At 34.3% G+C, this 24,321-nt stretch overlaps 1 protein-coding gene across 2 annotated transcripts in view; it reads right to left on the reverse strand.

The window, feature by feature from the left end:
• Positions 1 to 24,321, reverse strand: part of Rnf17 (ring finger protein 17) — a 107,649-nt gene that overhangs the window by 54,911 nt on the left and 28,417 nt on the right. For both annotated transcript variants that reach the window (XM_027941526.2, XM_027941524.2), the window contains exons 7-15: positions 18,956 to 19,127; positions 16,807 to 16,883; positions 15,793 to 15,867; positions 11,230 to 11,531; positions 8,195 to 8,353; positions 5,229 to 5,418; positions 3,702 to 3,870; positions 1,602 to 1,792; positions 575 to 716 (exon numbers count right to left, since the gene is read on the reverse strand). In XM_027941526.2, coding sequence (XP_027797327.2) covers positions 575 to 716; positions 1,602 to 1,792; positions 3,702 to 3,870; positions 5,229 to 5,418; positions 8,195 to 8,353; positions 11,230 to 11,531; positions 15,793 to 15,867; positions 16,807 to 16,883; positions 18,956 to 19,127 — 1,477 coding nt within the window. The remainder of the gene's footprint in view (positions 1 to 574; positions 717 to 1,601; positions 1,793 to 3,701; positions 3,871 to 5,228; positions 5,419 to 8,194; positions 8,354 to 11,229; positions 11,532 to 15,792; positions 15,868 to 16,806; positions 16,884 to 18,955; positions 19,128 to 24,321) is intronic.

A 24,321-nucleotide genomic window follows, 5' to 3' on the forward strand; every position in this document is an offset into this window, starting at 1 on the left:
GTAATCCAAATGGAGACGGTAGCATCTTTCTCATGGAATTTTTGTGATAATCAGTGAGTGAGTTAATTTCCATAAAACTCTTAAGGTCCTTAACATGAGTTAATTCTTATAAAGCACTGAGAGGTAAATAAGGATGACCTAATACTGTAGCTATCCAAACAAATACATTAGTCACATATCCAGAACTTAATCCTATTTTGGTGTTTAATCTATGTTGATGTTTAAATCAGAAAATTACCTAGTAATAATTTTCAGATGCATATGGTTAGAAGGTTTATCATTTTAATGATCTGCTAGCTTTATGTGCTTTCTTAGTCTCCAGATTTCAGAAAGAAACAAGAAATACTTACATATTAGGTTTGATTCATTGTCTTTTCCCTCCATCTTCCACTAACTCACAGGATTAAGAGTTCTTTCAATTTACTATGGACTTCTTGTTTAAAGAATATAGAAATATATAATAAGTTGACAATGGTTTGTTTGCTCTAATATTTATACTGAACATGGACACTCATTCCTGTTACATATTTCTACTTAATTTTTAAGAAAACTCATACATTGTTTATTTACTTACCAACTGAAGGTAGAAATCAGTAGGACTATTTATATGACAAACCATAACAGAAACATCTGTCATTTCTTTAGGCAAAATAGGTGGATGATAGCGTAAAGCCATATTTTCTTCAGTGTGACTTCTTGGTGATTGTGACCTAAACCTAATTAAAAACATAAAGAAGCATTTTCTTAAAATCTCTTTTTTCCTCAATGACCTGATCTGAAAAAAAGGGCTTCTACATATAGGAATTTATTTACCCAAAGTATTCCATTTCCAATTTCTCTCTTCTGACTTATTATAATTCTTGATATTGTCTCCAATTACTGAATAAGGTTAAATAAGAACTTAGAGGTTTAACCTTCAAATTCAGGTCAGACATTTCAGAGCTGGGATAGCATGCTGTAGTCACATTTAATGCTGTTTCTACAATTGCTTTGATAGCTGTGGTCTGTAGAAGTGCTTAGTGAGGCCAGCTAAGAGGTCTCTGTGGTCCTTGACAATCTCAGCCCTTTACTTTGTTTTTTCTAGAATGGAATCCACTTGGGTCATTTCTAGAAGTCATTTAATCACCCAACACAGAAAGTCAGAATATCTGCTATCTCTATGGTTATTAAATCATCTTACTCTTTGCTCATCAGAGATAAAGAAAAATTAAGTATCTAATCTAGATTCAGAAATTAAATCAGGATTAGTGATCATGAACTCATTCCAAAGGCTAGAAAATTTAAGTTAGGAAAAGTTAAAACAATAATTCTTGAAATACTTGAAGGCCTGCTTGCGAAGTTATCAAGAGTTTAAAAAAAAACGTTGGTATATACATATTTTTCTATTTTGAGCTACCTTAATTTTCTTTTTTCTTCAAACCAAATTAATTAAATGCAGTTTTCAGACAACCACTATACTTAGAAAATGCTTTTAGCAATATTTTTAACCTCTAAGAGTATGTTAAGGTTCACATTAGAGCCCATGTTTTTAAAGGTAAAACTGCTATTTCTATATACAGCTATAATCATGAAAAACATTTAAGTTTTAACAATCTACTTACCGTGCTAGTTCCATAAAAACTAATGCATCTCTGAGAGACACAGGCATATCACTGCTTATTTTATTTGTTGGTGGTTTCTGCAGATCTACAATAAGCACACCATTTTCTTCTCTAAAAACTTTCATTAAAACAGCCTTGTTATTCACCATTTTCAAAAATTCCAGTTTAGCTTCCTCTTCCCAGCCTTCACTCTATGAAAAAAAAGTAAAATTCCAAAGTGATTATAATTAGCTCTAATGTTATGTCTGGATTAACTATGTACCAATCAGAGTCTGCAACTCTGAGGAAAAGCAATGAACCAACCGTTGATACACAGCTGAGGTATGTAAAATGTGTGCATTGTGATTTTACAAATGTATTCTTATGGTGTTTATAAGCAGTTTCACTGGAGAATATGTTTAGCTTTTGGATATTAATATGAAAATTATTAAAATGATTTTAAAATAAATACTGCTTGTGAATTTTCTACTAAAGTGATGAAAATTTCAAAAATAATTTTGATATATAATGTATAATTTTGAATGTATAAGATTGTGATAAAATATTTACAATCATTATCAGTTTAATTTAGCTTCTATTATCAGCAACTTATGAGGTATATACTATTTAAATGATAAGGGAAATATTCACCCATTCTAAAAAAGTTTTAAGTTGATATTAAACATTTAATTATCCATACCTAATATAAATTTCCAAGGATCAAAACCAAAAATTTCTTAAAAACAAAACCCAGGAAATGTAAAAGGCATAAAACAAAATTAATAATGTCATTATCTTGATGAAACCACCAATGCTAATATTTCTGTGTTTCCTTTTTTTATTCATTTATTTATTATTTTAAATATTTGTTGAAGGTCTACTCTGTGGCAGATCTGCTAAGTGTTGAAAACATAATAATGAGCAAAGACACAGACTCTTGCTTTCACAGACCTTACAGCATAGAACTGCTCAACATATATGGTTAAACACAATTCCAGTCTCCTAGGAGTTTTCAATCTTTCTAGGGGAACAGATATTCATAAGTAATTCAAAGCAGAATACAATATGAGCTGCAAGTAATGAACAAAGTGCTGTGGAAATAGGAAATAATGTATAAAAATACACACCATACTATATTTTAAACATATTTATCTCTGTATAATTGACTCCAAAATATAGTGGTACTTGGATATTTCATCTATCACTTATTCACTCATATACACTTATTCAATTAAATTCTCATTAAGAATATTATTTACCAGCCATGGTGGTATACACCTGAAATCCCAGTAGCTCAGCAGGCTGAAGCACGAAGATTACAAGTTTGAAGCCCATCTCAGCAATTTAGTGAGGCCTTAATCAATTTAGCAAGACCCTGTCTCAAAATAAACAATAAAAAGGGGGCTGGGACTGTAGCTCAGTAGCAGAACACTTGCCTAGCATACATGAGGTATAGGGTTTGATCCTTAGCACCACATAAAAGTAAAAATAAATAAAATGAAGACATACTGCCGGGCATGGTGGCACGTGCCTGTAATCCCAGCAGCTCTTGAGGCTGAAACAGGAGAATGGAGAGTTCAAAGCCAGCCTCAGCAATGGCAAGGCACTGAGCAATTCAGTGAGACCTTGTCTCTAAATAAAATACAAAATAGGGCTGGGGATGTAGCTAAGTGATTGACAGCCACCGAGTTTAATCCCCAGTACCAAAAAAAAAAAAAAAAAAAAAAAAAAAAGTATGCTGTCCATCTACAACTGCAAAAAAATTTAAAAGGCTGAGGATGTGGCTCAGCAGATAAATACCCCTGGGTTCAATTCCTAGTACAAAAATATATATACATGTGTGGATAAATATGTGTGTATGTTTGTGTGCATGTATGTGTGTGTGCCTAGAGCATGCTACACAAGTGTTCTACCACTGAGCTACATCCTCACCCAAGAACACTTCCAATTATGAAAGCTGAAGTTCATTTTCTGTTTTATTGGCACTGCACTATAGCTTATTATGCAAAATAATATCAAGATAACCGATTCCTTAAGCCCATCCTCAGCAATATCATTGGTAATACATAACTAAAACAAACATTTAGCCTCCGAAGAAGAAATAATTTAAGTCTCACTTACTGAATTATGTGGAACAATGTCTTTTAAGGAGCATGGGTATGCTAATGGTGGGATATCTTTCACCAGCCCTTCAATATATGGTTCAGACTTCCTCAGAACTGGACATAAATCATTTAGTACAACATGCTGCTCAGCAATGTGTTCTGGTCTTATGCGGGTATCACCAACTCTAGAAGGAATTCAAGTAATATTCACTGAAAGTATGCTTTAATCTTGCACTTGCTTTCTCCCTTTTTAAGGTATGCATTTCTAAGAATAATTTCCTTCAGGTAAATCTCATAGAAAGTTATATTCCAAATTTGTGCTTTCTTACTATACAGAATTAATTTAGCTTCTATAAGCACAGAGACTATTTTTATCTACAGAATTAAATCCCAGTTACTTTTATTTGAATTTTCAGATACTCATTCAGTTTAAAAAGGAAAATGACCCTGTATTCCCACATATAGATCTATTCATTTTTAAAGCTATGACCATTTAAAAAAGTAAAAATATTATAGTTCATGCTGGTCCTTAACACAGAACCATTTCATTTTCTTTTCCTAGAAGATCTAGAAAACGTTTTTGAACATAGAATGTGAGTACATTAGACAGTATGGTTTTTTAACATCATTTAATCAGATTACAGAAATATGATTAAAATTTTACTCAACCATCCTGTGGCAAACCATAACACTTTAAAGGATAAGCTCCGAGCATTATTTTCTGCTGTGAAGTAACGTTAGAAAAGTACTTAAATTTGGAGTACATCACGTGAGTAAATATATCATAGTGAATTCCACTTTTATGTATATTATAAAGCACCACTTATAGCTCAGTGGTAGAGCCACTTGTCTCGCATGCATGAGGCACTGGCTTCGATCCTCAGCACCACATAAAAATAAGCAAATAAAGTTACTGTGTCCATCTACAACTAAAAAAAATATTTAAAAAATAAATAAATAGAAGGAAGACCAGTAGAGTCAGGAAGGGGAATCAGGATAGGAGGAAGGAAGGGAAGAGGAAGCACTGAGGACTGAAACGGAACAAATTAAATTCTATGCATGGGGCTGGGATGTGGCTCAAGCGGTAGCGCGCTCGCCTGGCATGCGTGCGGCCCGGGTTCGACCCTCAGCACCACATACAAACAAAGATGTTGTGTCTCCCGAAAACTAAAAAAATAAATAAATATTAAAAAAAATAAAATAAAAAATAAATTCTATGCATGTATGATTATGTCAAAATGAACCCCACTATTACAACTGTAATGCAATAATAAAAGCATTTAAAAATTGTAACACACAAACTTGGGAGTACATCAAAAAGTTCTTTTCCCAAGCTCCTCATCTAGTAATGTTGATAAAAGAATACAATTTTATTCATTTAGTAACAAATTTCATAAGCAAAATAATAAAGAATATGATTTGGAAGAGAAGAATGATAAGTTACTTCTCTTTACCCTTTTCTAATCTCCTTCATTCTTTAATCTGCACCCAACAAATATGCCTAAACAGGCAAGAAACACATAATAATCACAAAATATCTTACCCTGTGACGATTAGGACTTCAGAATTTCCAAAATCTACCAGGAATATTTGTATTAATGCAACTTCACGAACTGAGAATTTGGTTGGACTACAGGGTTTTCTAATATTTTTACTTTCTATCGGAATTAATTCAGTGATAGTTCCTCGACACCACATTCCATTTTCAATACTGTTGACAAATATTCTTGCACCTAAGTAATGTGGGAGACAAATTATTACCAGTGTTAAGACAGATATCTCAAAGAGCTCTAATTTAGAAATATAGCTTAGTTCTACAACTAAGAAGTCTTAACTCATTTATTTACTGATGGTATAGTACTGAGTCAAATGCTATGAGAAGAATATAAAATAGTTTATTATGTAACTTACAAGCTAAATGAGCAGAATACCAAGTCAGTAGTCAACAGATGAGGAACTGTTTCATGAACTACATTAATATAAATAAATGAAACTGTCTTGCACGTACACATATGTACACCTATAGATATATACATAGTAAGGTTTGTAATAAGGAAAAAACAATTACCTTTTCTTAGTATAGGACAGTGAAAGGAAACAATGAAAAGGCAACATATAAAATGCCCAAATTAATTAATACCCAATGTCATTTAGAGAAGGAGAGGATGAACTAAGGATGGGTCACAAATTAATAATCTGAAAAAACAGAAGATGGAGAAGGAAAAAGGCCTGAATATGAATGCTTAGTATGGGTCGACAATATTCTCATTCTTTTATGTTTGAATCCATTCATTTCCCACAATAACCCTCTGAAGGCAGTACTTCCACCACAGTGTGGTTTGGGGGCTCAAAAATATCTTCAAGTGTGGCACTTGGACAAGCTGAGCTAAGAAACAGAATCAAGGTTTCTTAGGCAGGTGCAGTGGTGCACCGATATAATCCCAGCTACTCCAAAGGCTGGGGATGTAGCTCAGTGGTAAGGCACCCCATAATACCTAAAAAATAAAAATAAAAATAAATCAAGTTCTCTAACTTTCCCTTATTTTTCCCTCAAGTGCTGAAAGGGTCTCTCTCTAAAATTCCCTTATCTGATTTGAGAAAATTTCTCTTTGTAATCTTATCAGATAATCAGGAAAGATTAATCAGCACAAAAGAGAGGATATTAAGTCATCACCTTGCCCAGCCAGGCTTTTCATTATTGTTTGGAGGACAGGTCCCAAAGATTAACTGGGAGACTTTGCATAATAAAACATCCTTTGTTGCAACTGTTCCTCATTTGGTCCTTTCATTGAGCTTCATGTTTTGCACAGCTACCTTGTACATATGCATATTAATAAATTTGTTATGCTTTTCTCTAGTAAACCTGTCTTTGGTTCTTTTGTTTTTTGAGGTATTGGGAATTAAACCCAGGGTGCTCTACCACTGAGTTAGTCTTTTATATTTTAAGAAAAGGTCTCAGAAGTTGCCCAAACTAGCCTTCAGCCTCAGCCTCCCAAATTGCCGGAATTACAGGCATGTATCACCATGCCCAGCTAATCTTTCATTTTATGGGTATTGGCCATCATCATTTATGATAGACAGGAAAGGCACTGTCCCCTTTTCTACCTATTCAGAGGCAGAGTGGTTGCTATCCAAACATAGCAACCACTTGGTTATTTATACAAGGTAGCAAACAGAAACCTGGTAGTCCTGAATCCCAGTCTCTTAACAATTAAGCTACAAATTGATAAGCCTTGGTCATCCATTATATACAGAAGAATGCTGTATTCCTCTCTATATATGTTATAAAAACAGGATGGCTGAAAGGCACATTGGGGTATCCATGTAATTTTATTTAAGTTTTCCTAAAACATTTGTTTGGCCTTCAGATTGCATCAAAATAAGAGAAGGATCACTGACAATCAATATTCTTTTAGTTTGAAAATATATTTTATGAAACTATTTTTTGCAACAGATAAAACGTCAAGAAAATGTTTGCTATTCTTCATCATAAGGTTCACATGTAGACCAAAAGATATTCTTACTTGCTAAAGCCCCACCACATTTATTTCCTTTTCACTAATTTCTCCAAGCATAAACAAGGACTCAAGTCAACTATATATATTTTGCAAATAATTATCATTAATACCTTAAAGATGAAGGTTTTGGTTTTCTTAGAATATCTTTTGAATCTGAACTGCATTCTTTTGGACATGTATGAAATTTTAGAGAACTATATATAATTATGAAAGCTAAGTTTAATACTATATTTCCTTTCTCTTAGATACCCAAAATGAAGGGATTTTTAAGTTTTAAAAGTATTCATTTTTGTCAGAGAAGTATATGACGATACTAAATTTCTGATATTCTGAAAAGGTATAGAAACAAGCTGAGAAGTAGTGACCATTTTAAAGAACCATTATAAGGCTACACAGATAATACTTTTTTTTATATTGGTCACCTATAGGCATTGAAAAAAATGGTCCAGTAATATATCAAAGAAATCAGAAGAGTATAATAAACAAATTCAATCATCAATGTTACTAGGAAAATACTTGTAAGGGAAGCCTAAAGCATGGCAAATTCAACTATGCTTAGAATTAAATAAACTGTGTTTACTAATTACCCTCTGAAGGGCCCTAGGAATGGATGCCACACAGGCCTCTTGAATCCTACTGAAGTGTTCAATGTTAACTCCAACATGCATGCATACAAAGCAAGGAACTAAAACAACAAAGAATCAACTTAAACTAAAAGGGCAACCTACATAACCTGTTGTGGGTCTTGTAAATTAAAAAGCAATTCATTCAATTACACAATAGAGGTTTTATATATATCTCACTCTACAAATGTGCCAACATCCAATTTAAATCTTTGGCTAACTTTCCTAAATAATTTATGTTAAATAATTCCCAAACTTTTATGCTTAACTTGAAGCTCAAATCTTTTATAGCAGGTCAGTGTGGGTTGAGCAAATATGACAATATTTACATAAACTTAATATTTTAACTTATAGTGATATTTGATTACCTAGCTCCAAAATGTCTGAAGGATCAAGATGTAAATTCTTATTGCAAATTTGATTCACCTTCTTCTCCAATACTGTTGCATCTTTTATTTGTGAATATTTCCGAATATAGAAGTGGCAAGGATGTATTACATGGCTTACAAACACTAGCTCTGGACAACCTGAATACAAATCAATATTTAAAAAACATTATTAAAACATGAAGCTGGAAGAGAATTCATAAAATGTGAACAACTGCCATGTCCGCTAAAGGACGATGTGTCTACAGGCACTGAAAATCTAGAATACTTGGGCCCCATTAGAGAGTCGAAATCCAAAATGCCTCACAGAACAAATGGATCACTTTCAACAATGAATTCTTTAGCAACCTGAACTGCAAATACTTTATTCAACTTGCAAAATATGTGCTTTAAGTGAAATCATAGTTCATATGGTAGGCTGATTCTAAAATCATAACCTGTTCTGTAAATTCACTTTATTATAAAACTTCATAGTTTATTTATGAACCTACCTGAAACTCAGAACCTTATTAATAATGATTAGATTACTAGGCTAGCCTACAAAAGCCAGATCAATCCATACCATACCTAAAACACCAATATGGCTCACAGCACCCTGAATCCTAAATCATATGAAATAGGTTAGAGAGAGATGTAATAATGTCTGGTCAAAGTACTGAGCAGCATTTAGGGAACTATAGGAGAGCTTTGGTAAAGGTTAAACAGATAAAGGTAATGACAGTGAACACATTTTTCTATAAATAGAAGCAATTAAATCAAGTGTTTCTACTGATACAAAAAGATCTCTGAAGGAGCTGGGTGTGGTTGCACATGCCTGTAATCCCAGCTATTTGGAAGACTATAAGGGAGGAGGATTGAAAGTTAGAAGCCAGCCTAGGCAATTTAGCAAGACTCTGTCTCAAAATAAAAAAGGATGGGGATATTTCTCAGTAATAAAAAATTTGTCTAGCATGTGTTAAGGCCTTGGGTTCACTCACCAGTATTGGAAAAAAAGAGAAGAAAAGCAAGAAAAAAATCTCTAAAGTGTAATGTTAAGGGAGCAATACCGAAAACAGTATGTATAGTATGCTATGTCTTGTGTATACTACTTTTGTATGCATTAAAAAACGACAGAAAGAAAAGAAGAACTGAATAAAATAGGAATAGGGTATGGCAAAGTGTCACAAAAATATTTTTATTTATAAGGATTATTTTTTTGGAATGAATTAATGTATGATTTTTTAAAACAGACTAGAAGGCATGGAATTGAAGAGAGGTAACTACATTTTAATCCTTGGCTAACTTACCTAAATAATTTATGTTAAGTAATTCCCAAACTTTTATGCTTAACTTGAAGCATATATATAACAGAAATTAAAAAATATATAAATTTTAACTATGTAACATAGCTTACCAAGAACAATACAACATATTATAGGATAAAAGATATATATATATATATATAAAACTGGGGTGACAGCTGTAAAATAAGAGTTACCACACATAGAGCAAACTACTCCATTAAGCTCAGACTTGTTACAATACCTGTTTTTGATCCAAAAGAAACAGTTGACTCTTTCTGAAGAGGTTTTTTGGGATATCTAGGAGTCTCCGTAAGATCATCTGTGAAGCAAGCTTTATCAAAATAGGTAAAGATAATTATACTAATTTTGTTAACAGTGACCTGCTAGTGTTTAAAAAGCTGTAATTAAATTGGCTAAATACTTGAATCCCTTGTATAAGTAAATAAAACCATGATACGCTTTTAGAATTCACTGATAATTCAGTGATAATAATACAGCAGAAAGAAGAATATGTGCACTGTTTTTTTTGATATTTATTTTTTCCTAGTTGTAGGTGGACATAATACCTTTATTTTATATGTATGTGGTACTGAGGATTGAACCCAGGGCCTCACACATGCCAGGCAAGTGCTCCACCCCTGAGCCACAACCCCAGGTCGTACTATTGAGGTTTAAAAAAAAAATTTTTTTTTTAGTTGTATATGGACACTATTTATTTATTTACTTACATGTGGTTCTGAGGATCAAACCCAGTGCCTCACACATATGAGGCAAGTGCTCTACCAATGAGATACAGCCCCAGCCCCTTGTTTTATTTATTTAAAAAATTTTTGCATTGAAAATGTCATTCTGGAGAGTCACCCAATAAAACCAATGTTTTAAAAAATGTTTTACATAGAAGTACATGGAGTAGCATTTTTCTTCAATGTTAATGGGCGAATACCAACACTGAAATCTAATCAAACAATTGTGATAGATTTAAGTTCTAAAATAGTTGACATAAGCTGCGTATCTAGCTCAGTAGTAGGGTGGTTGGTTGCCTAGCATTTGAGAGGCCCTGGGTTTGATCCCTAGCATAAATTAATAAATAAATAATAGAATAAAATATAAAATAGATGGCATGACACTCATCATAGCTCATCCTAAACAGATTAGATGCCAAGATTTAAGAGGAGCTGATCTTAATTCAAGGACAAAGTAATGAAACTATGCCCCCAATTTACCCCTCTTATTCATTTATATTCGTATCATTCATATAAAGTTTATATGTGGAACACTGAAAAGGTCAAATATCCTAACCTGATCAAACATTAAATTTGCATCCCAGAGATTAGCTATATTATTTTATTAAAAATAAAAATTACCCTAACTTTGGAAAATGTGGAATCAATAGGTTTAACTCTAATGAGCATATGAGGAAAAAGATTATGGTGGCCGGGCGTAGTGGCATGCACCTGCAATCTAGCTACAGAAGAAGCTTAGGCAAGAGGTTCACAAGTTTGAGGATATCCTGGGCAACTTACCAAAATCCATCTCAAAATCAAACAAAAAGGGCTGGAGGTGTAACTCAATGGTAGAGCACTTGCCGGGCATGTGCAAAAGCACTGGGTCCATTCCCCAGTTACCCCCCACCCCCATATACACAAATACCTTTCCGGCTAAGTATATTCAATTGTTTCTAATTTTAGAGAAAAGATCCCTTCCCCCCCGAGGTTTGTTATATTCTCAACTCACGTTCTGGGTTTTCTTCAATAATTTCTTCAATTATCACATCAGGACTAGATCCCGTTTGAGAGAGCACAGCAATGGTTTTAGAGGATGTGACTGCAATGACCTCTTTCTGTGGCTGGACAATCTCTTCTGAATGGACACCACTGGTCTCCAGTTGTAAAGGAGGTGCTGGCGCTTCACTGGTTAGGACAGACACATCAATCTTTTTGTTTTCTAGTGATGAGTATGTAACATAAGAAAGTTCCTTTTTACTATTATATTTCTTTTGAACACTCTGTCCAACTTCATTTTCTTGGGGATAATATCTGTACAAAAATACAGAGGGCGGCTACTTTAATATTCACCTTCAAGCCATTTCCTTTCCATATGACAACTGATTCTGAGACACAAAAAAATTTAGTGATTTTTAGTAAATTTACTGAGTTACACAACCACTGCCACAAACTAATGTTAGAACACTTCATCACCCAAAAAGAAACCTTTGCCTGTTCCAAGCCTCAACCAAACTCCAGAGTTTTAAAAGGTCGATATATATATATATAATTATTGAGAAGCTAAAAAAATTCATATAGTTATGTCATAATAATCTGATTCCTCAAGAACAGTGTTTTTTTTTTACACATTTTTAAAAGAAGTTGTTTTGATTTAGCTCAAATGTTTGATGTAAATTATGTTAAGATGATTTCTTCTTTTTCATTAATTGGCTTAAAAACAAAGTGTAAGAAAGCATGCAGGATACAAACCTGAGCAAATTACCAGAAATTTCCTCCAAGGCTAATAATTACTATTAATCTGAATCCTATGGGTATGATTATTTCTAGCCACTAACCCACAGCTGATTATCCATACTATTCAGTATTTTTCTATATTCTCCACATATTCAGATGATTTAAGGCTATCAAATCTATTACTATGAAAATTTTAAAATGAGATGAGACTGAGTCTCATAAAACTTGTATTTAGTTAATCCATAATGGTTCTAACTTCTTCATAGAACATAAGGACCAAAAAATCCACTCTGATTTAGCTATGACACACTTATCTTTCTCTTCCAAAAAAGGGCATGAATTTAACATGAAAAGTATAATTACTATACAATGAATAAAGGTACACCTTTTGAGAACACCTATATGTAAACAACACCCCTTTTCAGACCTTATTGAGATTTTTTAACACTAACTATAGCTTGTACAAGACTACTTTGTTTTATTCTCTTTCAACCTGTGCCTATGTCACCTGACTTTAGTTTTTTGTACTGCTTTAAATTTTTAATATATTTCCCAACTTATTTCAATACCTGCTCTCACTGGGCAAACCCATTGCTGAGTTACCACCAATAATTAGGAGAGAGAACTTACAGTGGTATAAAATCAATACAAGATCACCTAGTTTTTAAAAATACCTTTATTTATTTTTATGTGGTGCTGAGGATAGAACCCAGTACCTCACACGTGCAAGGCAAGTGCTCTATTACTGAGCTACAACCCGGCCCCACCAACTAGTTTTTAAGTTGTAAAAAAAATTTGAAGTAACCACATTCAAGGTACATAAATATCTAAGGAACTATTGAATGTTAAAGTTGTTGATTATCCATGGGAGCAGAAAAAGAGGCAAATAAGGGGCAGGGAACAGCTTTGTAGCTCCTCATTCCACTAAAATCTTGGAAGACAGGCTGGCCAGGAGCTACGTTTGCTCAAAGCCAGTCTTGAGGGAGATAAAGGAGACCTTTCTGTCTCAATTCTACATTTTGCAGGGCAGAGTTGGTGGGCTCAGGGGCATGGAAATATTTTATAAGAGAAGGCAGAGTGGGGCAAAAGGCAGGAATATACACACACACACACACACACACACAATATTTAACTAACCAGCAAATATGTCAGCTCAGCTTTCTTGATGTCTGTTTTCATCAGAAAGAAGTAGGGGATGCAGAAAAAGTTATCAGGAAGTTGTTTTTAATTTCAAAGGCGTCTGTTTCAGGGTCACCCAAGCACTGTTTGGGGGAAGATGCTATTGGTCAAAGGACTGATGTTCCAGTTCCTCTTGCAAGGTATAGAGAACCCACCCTCTGATGTAGAGGACTATGGTAGGCTATCTCAACCTAATGCTGTTGAACTACTTCATTAATCTTTTTTTCCTTTTATTTCAAAGGAAAACAATAAAACTTCTGATAATTTGGTTTCTCACTTCTGTCTTGGTGTTGTAAAAAAATGTCAACATAAATATTCTAGTTTGTATTGGTAATTACATTTGCTCATTAAGTTAACAAACTGGCAGTCTGACTATATGTCAGTTTTGTGAACTTCACTAATGTAAATTCATCAGATTTAGTGTTAGATATGCTTGTTTTCCCAGCCTCCAGGACTGTGGACCAGATATTTATGTTCCCTCAGTAGTGAATGTAATACTTTTTTGGGCGGGGTGAGGGGATTGAACTCAGGGGCACTCTACCACTGAGCCACATCCCCAGCCCTATTTTGTATTTTATTTAGAGGCAGGATCTAACAAGTTGCTTAGCACCTCGCCCTTGCTGAAGCTGGCTTTCAACTTGTGATCCTCCTGCCTTAGCCTCCTGAGCCTCTAGGATTATAGGGGTGCACCACCACGCCTACAAATGATTAAATTTATTTTCTTTTAGGGAGTTTCTAATAGTTTGACTGTTACTAAACCCAGAATCAAACCAACATCTCTTCTTAGATTTCAGCACATGTACCCAAACGCCTTCTAAACTTTTCTCCTTAGAAGTTTGGTGAATAGAAACTCAACATTTATCTACCGTTTATCCCCTTCCTACTTACTTTTGTTCCTATATTCTTAATCTTGGTGAATAAAATCACAATCCATCAATTTAGTCACCAGGGCCAAACCTATGAACTATTGGTGAGGCTTCCTTTTCCCTTGTTCCTCACATTCAAACATTAATGTTTTACAAATAATCTCTATTTAGCATTTTCATAATCTATTCTCAATCCTGATCCGGTGCTACTACTTAAGTGTGGGTCCTCATTACCTGCTGAATCTACTGATGCAACTGCATAACCGATCTTTCTCTGCACTTCATATTCTCCCAAATAATCCCCTAAATGGCTACCACAGTTATTTTTCACAAATATAATCTAATTATTTTTACTTTCATGCTTAAAATCTTCTAAAGGTTTTCTACTGTCTAAAGCTGAACTTTCCAACAGTACTTTTGGTAATAGTGGAAATGTGCTGCAGTGCTTAATATGGTTGTGCTATGGTGTGAAGGTCAGCTCCAAAGTTTGTGTTGAAACTTAATCCTCATTATGGTTGGGGAAGTGATTAAATCATTAAATCTCCACCCTCTTGAATGAAATTGTGCCTTATTAAAGGACTAGAGGGAACCAGCTTAGCTCCTGCCCTGCCCCCTTTTTCCTTTCTTGCCATGCACAGACACAGCATTTGTTCCCTTTTTGGCCTCCTGTCCTTTCTGCCTTGTGAGGACACAACATTCAAGGTACCATCTTGGAGGCAGAGACCAAGACACTCCTTTTTTTTTTTTTTTTTAATATTTATTTTTTTTTTAGTTGTAGTTGGACACAATATCTTAATTTTATTTATTTATTTTTATATGGTGCTGAGGATCAATCCCAGGGCCTCACACATGTGAGGCAAGCACTCTACTGCTGAGCCATAATCCCAGCCCCCCAAGACTCTGAACTAGAGTCTAAATCGACCAGTGCCTTGACTTTGAACTTCCTAGCCTCCATAAATATGAGAAAATAAATTTCTATTCTTTATAAATTACCTACTCTCAAGTATTTTGTAATTTCAGCATGAATAGGTGAAGACAGGTAGCCATTAGTACATGTGGCCAGCAAACACTTAGAATCTGGCTTGTACAACCAAGGAACTGAGTTTATAGTTTTAATTAATTTATGCTTAAATTTAAGTAGCTCACATGGTTAGTGGCAATCACACTAGGTATGCAGAGATCTAAAAAATAAAGTTCAAATGCTATCATATAGCATACAAAGTCCTTAGAATTCAGTTCCTATGTATCTGGGGATATACAGAATGAAATTGTGTGCAGTTGTCTCAAAGTAGGATTTCTTCTTTTATGTTTACCTCCTTTTGTCCTTTCTACTTGCTGTTCATTTTTTTTTCCACAGATAAGGGAAAATAAAATCTCTTTCTAAGTCCTCTATTACCCCTTCCTTTGCAACCCCACTAGCTTTTGCATACACTGTCAAAGAAATCACACATTTGATCTTTTACATGTCTGCTTTATGCACTATAATTTATCCAACATTTATCTCAATATTTGGGATGTTAGCATCTAGCACAAAAATCAATGTTCAATGCTTATTGACATTAATAATGAATCTTACAAATAAAACTTAAACACATATATCATTGAATACTGATCTTTTCTAGATCTAGGTCTTTTAAAAAATATTATATATATAAGTTAATTGTAGAAACTATCTTAGCTCTTTATTTTTCAGCTTTTTAAAATCATACTACTCTAAACATCAATTTTCGTCTTAGATAACACAGGTACTATTAGACAGTAATGACATGTTGCCATTCTTAAAAAATACTTACTTTGTTGAGTCCTCAAAGTCAAACTTTCCCATATTGTTGAACATGCACATAATCTCACTACAATTCATATTCAACCTAAAATAAAACATTAGCATATAAATAAATGATCTCTTCCAAGTTTGTTACGTTTCCTAAACAGAAGTCCATTGCTGACATTAAAATAACTAATTTCAAAGAAAACACTCAAGTCAAGTGTTATGGTTTAGATGTGAGGTGTTCCCCAAAAGCCCATGTGTGAGACAAAGTAAGAAAGTTTAGAGGAGAAATGATTGGGTTAGGAAAGCCTTAACCCAATCAGTGAATCAATCCCCTGATGGGATTAATTGAGTGGTAGATTAAGGATGTTGCTGGAGGAGGTAGGCATTGTGGGACGTATTTTTAGGATCTATATTTTGTAGCTGGATAGTGGAGTCTCTCTCTCTCTCTGCTTTCTGATCATCATGTGAGCTCTTTCCCTCTGCCATACTCTTCCACCATGATGTCCTGCCTCACCTCAAACCTCAAACCCCTAGGAATGGAGCTTATGCTTATGGACTGAGACCTCAGAAATTGTGAGCCCTAAAATAAACTTTTCTCCCCTTAAAATTGTTCTAGTTAGATCTTTTAGTCACAGCAACAAAAAAGCTGACTAAAACACCAAGTGTAGTGGCACATGCCTGTAATCTCAGCTACTCAGAAGGCTGAGGCAGGAGGATCACAAGTTTGAAGCCAGCCTGCAATTTATGGAGGCACTATCTCAAGATAAAATATAAATGGGCTAGGGATGTAGCTCAGTGGTAGAGTGCTTAACTAGAATACCTCAGGGGGTTCAATCCCCAGTACCACAAAAAAGGAAAAAAAAACATTTAAATAATGTTTTAATATTTAAAGTTATAATTATTTTAATTTGGTTGCTAACTTGGGAATCATATTCTGACCCAAAATTTCAAATTATAATTGCTTGCTATTTTGGTAAATTCAGTCTCTAATGCATTTTTACACTTATTATAGTCTCCTGAAACATGACTTATTCACCTGGGAGGGTTCCTTGGTTTTAAAGAACTAACTTGTGACAATTCACTCTCAGATGTTAACTTCAAAGTCCGGATAATCTACAATCAAAAAAGAAGTGTTGTTATTCATGTGTGAACTTTCTTTTGTCACAAATACTGCTTAAAGAGTAAGATTTTAGAAGGAAAACTTAGTTATTTCTTTAATGTATTCAAAATGTATTCAAGGCTTGATTTTGGGTACTTGAAGGAAAGAATGCAAGAAAATGTTTTTCACTTTTACCCTAAAGAAATTTAAATTTTTCTGAAAGTATTTATTAAAAGATAACAATACCAGGTGCTGGCTAATAAATGGGATACAGCTATACAATTTCTGCTCAGATTCGTTTTGTATTTGTGTTGTTATTTTCAAACATTCTCTCTCTCTTCTTTCCTTCATCTTCCTAACTAAACTAGAGGAAAGACCAAATTTTATCACTTTTTTCACCACCTAGTGCCTCATGTGTAACACACAGGAAATTACTATTGTTGTTTTCAGAATTATAGCTGGAGGAAGGCCAGGCCAAATTAGATGGTGGCAAACTCTTCAACTTTCTTTTAAAGTTAAGACTTTGGAGGCAGGTAAACCAATGGCTTCTATTCTATACCTCAAGTGAGTCAAAATATTTGATTATATATGGGAAATGAGACCTGATGACTCAAAGATTGATAGAGCAGGATCTATACCCTTAGAGAATGATGCAGAAATCAGCAAAGAGGATATATGGTGAATCTTTTTCTGTCAAAATATCTTAAAAGAAGATGTTTCTATTTTTGCCCAATTCTGCCCCCTAGGCACAAGATTAGATGACAGAAGATAGCTGATGCAACTTGTCTCCTGACTTACACATTCTGGGAGAATTAAGGGAAAAAAATTAATATGATTTTAAGATAAATTTTAAAATAAGACTACAATCTGGGCTGGGGGTGTAGCTTAGTGGTAGAGCGCTTGCTTAACACGCATGAGGCACTGGGTTTGATCCTCAGCACCACATAAAAACAAATAAATAAAATAAAAGCATTGTGTCCATCTACAACTAAAAAAATTTAAGAGTACATCCATCCCTAAAATGTTTATGAGAAAAAAATAGAGTTTCATTTATTTTACTTCTCCTATTTATTCTTATTTTTTATTCAGGTGTCCTAGAAATCTCGCTATAGTTTTGACCTTAAGTGTCTCCCAAAGGTCCATGTGATAAAGGAATGATCCCCAATGTAGCACCAGTAAGAAGGAAAAACCTAAAGGGAGATTTTAGGTCATTGGGGGTGTGCAGTCAAAGGAAACAGCTTAACCACCTTCTCTCTTTTCCTTCCTGGCCATGCAATGAGTAAGGTTTTGATTTGCCATGTGTTCTCATGGTGATCTGTCACCATAGGTCCAAAAGCAATGATACCAACCAATCATGGACTTAAATCTTCAGAACTCTCAGCCAAAATACAACTTTTTTCTTTATAAGTTTGATTAACTCAGTTATTATCATAGTGACAGAAAGTTAACACAAACCTTGACTTGCATCTCAATGTTATGGTAACTTGCTCTCAGATCATTTGCTATGAAGACCTTATTGTCCTATTTTCCTAAGTGATTAAAAAATAATAATAAAATGCTAAAAAAATAAAAGGTTAATTGTTTATCTTAACAGTTCAAATACCTAAGAATTCTAAATCCATGACAATATAGATGGTCCTTGACTTTGGACAGTTTGACTTGTGAATTTTCAACTTTAGTGTGAAAGACAATATGCATTCAATAAAAACCATACTTTTGATTTTTTAAATTTGGATCTTTACCCTAGGCTAACAATATGTGATCAGATTCTCTCTCACAACGTGGGGCAGTGACAGAAAGTCCCGCAGTGATGAGAATAAACAATCAACATTCTATAGTGTACTGTGTTGCTTAGCTGCACTGTTCAGTCAGGTTAATTTAAAAACATTTTTGACTTATGATATTCTCAACTTAGGATGAGTTTATTAGGATGTAACCCCATTGTAAATAATCCCATCATAAACTGAGGAGCATCTGTATAGGCTAGGATAATCTGAAAAACAAATTTAAATCTTAAACACCATATTCCAAAGCATGTAAAGTAAGTTGCACAGAACTAATTCAGATTCTAAATTATTAAAATTACCTGATTCAGGTCACAGTATGTCCTCAGAGAAGGTGCTGATTTTAACTCTTTTGCTATCTTCATAGCTGCATCCAAATCATTTTTTTTCTCTTCAATGTAGCTTTTAGCCGTTATTAAATTTGATAAATAATCATCTGTACTTCTTACAAGTTCTTCACACCAGTTCTTTTTCCTTCATTTAAGACACCAGAGTTATTTCACAATATTTCATAAAAATTAAAAGTGAATTTTATAAAGATGAACAGCATTTGAAAGGGTAATTTCACTAGGTGATGAATTTAAATAAAATAACATGGTTAAATGAGGCATATAATAACTGAACAGTGCCTAAAAGGGTAATTTTATTGATAAAACAACATAATAACATGGTCAAATAAGGGACTTAAATCAACTGAAATGTATTCTAGTTGAACAATATGGACATGTAGAGAAAAAAAGGAGGGTTTTTAAAAGAATATAATTATTATGTCACAAATGGATCTGTCACAGAATTAGAGGTAAAAGAAACTCTAGGACCCTCTACCTAACACTAAGAGAAATCCTCACTGAATCTATCCTGTAGTCTGTTGGGCCCTTACAAAGATTATCTATACTCAATTTTCACAAGGATATTCCAGCACATTTAAAAATTTCCAACAAAAGATACAAATTACATGAATATAAAATACAGCTTTAAAACAGACATCACCAAAGTAGAATTTAGTTATCAATCAACTATAATGTCCAAAAATAATCAGGAAGATTATGTAGTTAATTCTTCATTACTTATAACTATTACTCAAACCCATGTCTGTACTTATGGTATAATTATCTTATTGTGGCTAAAAAGATCATTGAAAATTGTAGTGCTTAACCTATCAATCATTTCATTCATTAAACATAAAATAACTTCTCATTATTTTCCCCCAAATCAAATCTGGCCCCTAACAAAACAGTTGGCCAGCACCAAACAGAATCTATCTAATAAAGGCTTAGAAGGTAAAGAGATATTTCAAAAACCTTTTGGTAATTGTATATCTAATCTTTGTAAGTAATTTTCTTAGAGGAAAAATGGTCATTTAGCTAAATTACAGTATGTTTCTAAAAACTCATGCACATGGAATGACATCAGCAAAATGGTATACTAGGAAGCCCTGATTACCCCAAGGAAACATGGAAAATAAAAACAACAAAAAGGGCTGGAGTTGTGCCTGGCATGTGTGAGGCACTGGATTTGATTCTCAGCACCACATATAAATAAGTCAAGTCAAGTTCCACTGACAACTAAAACAAATATAAAACAACAACAAAAACAACCCCCAAACCAAAAACTGGCTAAAATAATCTAACAGGAACTCTAGAAAACAGTCAAAGGTCTACAGCAACCAAGAGAATGCCTAATTAAGAAAAAGTCACATTCAAAATGGTAGGAAATTCTGTGGCATTTTTACTTTCCTTTGATCATCATCTCAATATAGAAGCCGACTGGAGGGAGGACAGCAGACTTTTTTGTAAAGGTCTAGCCTGTTTGATGTTACTTGGAGGGGATATGGCTCAAGCGGTAGCGCGCTCGCCTGGCATGCGTGCGGCCTGGGTTCGATCCTCAGCACCACATACAAACAAAGATGTTGTGTCCGCCAAAAACTAAAAAATGAATATTAAAAAATTCTCTCTCTCTCTCTCTCTTTAAAAAAAAAAAAAAAACCATGACACAAGTGTATACTGTTGCAAATAACTAGTTAGTTTTTTGGTACTGGGGATTGAACCTGGAGGCACTTGACCACTGAGCTACATATCCTTGGTTCTTTTTTAGACAGGGTCTCACAACTGCCCAGGCTGGCTTCAAATTTGCAATCCTCCTGCCTCAGCCTCCCAAATTGCTGGGATTACAGGTGTGTTCCCCCACACAGCTAGAAACTCATTTTAGATCTAAAGACACACATAGTTGAAAGTGAAGACAGAAAAAGATATCTCATTCAGAGAGTAACCAAAAGAGCTGGGGTATGTATACTAACATCAGACAAAACATACTTTAATATTAGAATTATAAACATACGCACCCCAAACATCAGAACCCTAAATATATAAAGAAAGATTACAGAATTATACACTTATTCTTTTCTTTTCATAAACTGGCAGATTATAGACAAATAATAAAATAATAATTGGAGACTTCAATACCCCAACTTCAATAATGCATAAAAAAATCCAAACAGAATCAATAAAGAAATAGATCATTTCAGCAAAGATGTAAACCAATTGGACCTAACAGATATTCAGAACACTTCACCCAGCAATAGGAGAAACTCCTTCCTTCCTTCCTATCAAACTCTACCACTAAGCTACATCCCCAGTCCTGTTCATTATTTATTTATTTATTTATTTATTGTGGTGCTGGGGATTAAACCCAGGGCCTTGTGTATGTGAGGCATGCACTCTACCAATTGAGCTATATTCCCTAGCCCTTGTTCATTTTTAATTTTGAGACAGAGCCTAAATTGCAGAGGCTGGTCTCCTCTTGCTTCAACCTACTGAGTTACTGGGATTATAAGGATGTGCCATTGCACCTGGATGAGAAACACATTTTCAAGTGTACATGTAACATTTTCCAAGATAGATTCTGTTAGGCTATATCACAAGTCTTACTATACTTAAAAGATTAAAATCATACAAAAAATCTTTTCTGATTATTACTAATGAAACTAGAAACAATCAAACAGGAAGATCACCACAGATATGTAAATATTACAGAATATGCTTCTAAACCTCAATGGGCAAAAGAAGAAATTCCAAGGGAAATTAGGAAATAATGCTGAAACAAATGAAGTAAAAACACAAAATATTCATAGTTTTGAGATGGACATTTATAGCTATAAACAATTATATTTTCAAAGTCTAAGGATATAGTTCAAAGTACATTGCCTTACCTAGCATGTGCATGGCCCTGGATTCAATCCCCAGAATCACAAAAAATAAAATAATTAAAAATTAAATTAAAAAGAGCTTTCAAATTGGTCCTGATGGCACATGCCTGTAATCCCAGCTACTGAAGAGGCTGAGGAACCACAAATTTGAGGGTTGGCAATTTAGTGAGATCCATTCTCAAAAAGAAAATAAAAAGAGTTGGGATGTAACTCAGTGATAGAGTACCACTCTGTTCAACTCCCAGTACCTTGCAAAAAAAAAAAGAAAACTTTGAAAAGCACAATCTAAACTTTATACTCCATAAAGAACTACAAAAAGAACAAACTAAACTCAAAGATGGTAGGAGGAGGGAAATAAAGATTACAGAGAGAAAAAATGGAGAACTGTCAGTCATGGTGGAACACACCTGCAATCCCAGCTAATCAGGAGGCTGACACAGGAGGATTACAAGTTTGAGGGTAGTGTGGACAATTTAGTGAGGTCCTGTTTCAAAATAAATATTTTTTTAAAGGCTGGAGATGTAGCCAACTGGTAGAGTGCTTAAGTGTGAAGCCCTCGTTTTAATCCCTAGCCCCACACAAAACAAAAATAAAACAAACAAACAAAAAAAAAAAAAAAAGGAAAGAGAAAAATAAAAGAGCAAATAACAGAGAAAATGAACTAAAAATGATTCTAAAAATTAAAAGTGACAAATCTAGATATACTAAAAAAAGAGAAGTATCAAATTACTAAAATCAGAAAGAAAATGAGCACTTACTACCAATTTTACAGAAATAAAAAGGATTATGAGACTATTACTAATGAAGTTGACAAATTCCTAGAAACATAACCTATCAAGACTCACTCATAAAGAATTACAAAATATGAACAGACTGATAATAAAGAGAGAATCAGTAATCAAAAATTTCCCCAGAAATAAAAGCCTTGTGCCAGATGGCATCATTATTATATTAGCTTCATGCTATAATGAAATACCTGACAAAGGCTACTTATGAAATAAAGAGGGTTTATTTTGGTCAACAATTATGGAGGTTCAAGCCCAAGATTGGGAGGCTCTACTGTATTTGGGTCTTTGGTGAGGGCTGCACATCATAGTGGGAGTGAATAGTCATACCTTGAATGGGACGGGCAGAGGATGGGTAGAAAATAGGTTTGGGGTTCTGTAATCCTCTGATTTTTTTGGTTTTGCTTTTTTTTTTTTTTTTTTTTGGCAGTACTGGGGATTCAACTCAAGGATACTCTACTGCTGAGTTACACCCTGAGCCCTTTTTATTTTGAGACACAGTCTCACTAAATTGCTGAGGCTGGCCTTGACCTCGAAGTCTTCCTGCCTCAGCCTCCTGAGTAGCTGGGATCACAGGTGTGTGCCAGACTTCCACATCCCCTTTATCTTCAATGACTTAAGAACTTCCTCATAGGTCCCACCTGTTAAAATTCCATAGGAGCCAGGCAAAGTGGCACATGCCTATAATCCCAGAGGCTCAGAAGGCTGAGGCAGGAGGATTGTGAGTTCAAAGCCAGCCTCAGCAATGGTGAGACACTGAGCAACTCAGTGAGACCCTGTCTCTAAATAAAATACAAAATGGGGCTGGGGATATGGCTCAGTGGTTTAGTGCCCTTGAGTTTAATCCCCAGTACAAAAACAACAACAAAACACTGAGCCATATCCCAGTCCTTTTGAGGCAGCATTTGCTAAATTACTGGAGTCTCCCTAAATTGCTAAGGCTGGTCTTGAATTTGCAACCCTTTCTGCTTCAGCCTCCTGAATTGCTGGGATTACAGGTGTGCACCTTCTTAAAAAAAAAAAAAAAAAAAAGCATAAAAAGAAACTAGCAGGGCTGGGATTGTGGCTCAGAGGTACAGCGCTTACCTAGCATGTGTGAGGCACTGGGTTCGATCCTCAGCACCATAAATACAAAGATACTGTGTCCACCTATAACTAAAAAATAAATATATAAAAAAGAAACTAGCAGACCAAATTCAGCAACACAATGAAAGGATTATATTCTATGACCAAATGGGATTTATTCCTGGACTGCAAGGATGGTTCTATATATATATGCATGAATTGATATGCACATTAACAAACATAAACAGAAAACCCTACTTGGTTGTTATCAATTGATGTTCAACACCTTTTCATGATAAAATTACCCAAAAAGCTAGAAAAAAGAAACTACCTTAATATAATAAAGACCACATATGAAAAACTTACAATGAATGCCATACTCAGTAGTAAAGACTGAAAGCTTCTCTTGTAAGACTAGGAACAAGACAAGTTAGGAACAAGACAAGGATATTCATTTTTGTCACTTCTATGCCACAACATATTGGAAGTAGTAGTCAAAGACATCAGGAAATTCAAATTGGAGGGGAGGAAATAAAAATTCTTTTTATAGATAACATGATCTTAAACCTAAAGAAAACCCTAAAGAAGCCAAAAAGGCAAATAAATGTATTTT

Source organism: Marmota flaviventris, chromosome 4, assembly GCF_047511675.1.
Source record: "Marmota flaviventris isolate mMarFla1 chromosome 4, mMarFla1.hap1, whole genome shotgun sequence".
Lineage (NCBI taxonomy): Eukaryota > Metazoa > Chordata > Mammalia > Rodentia > Sciuridae > Marmota > Marmota flaviventris.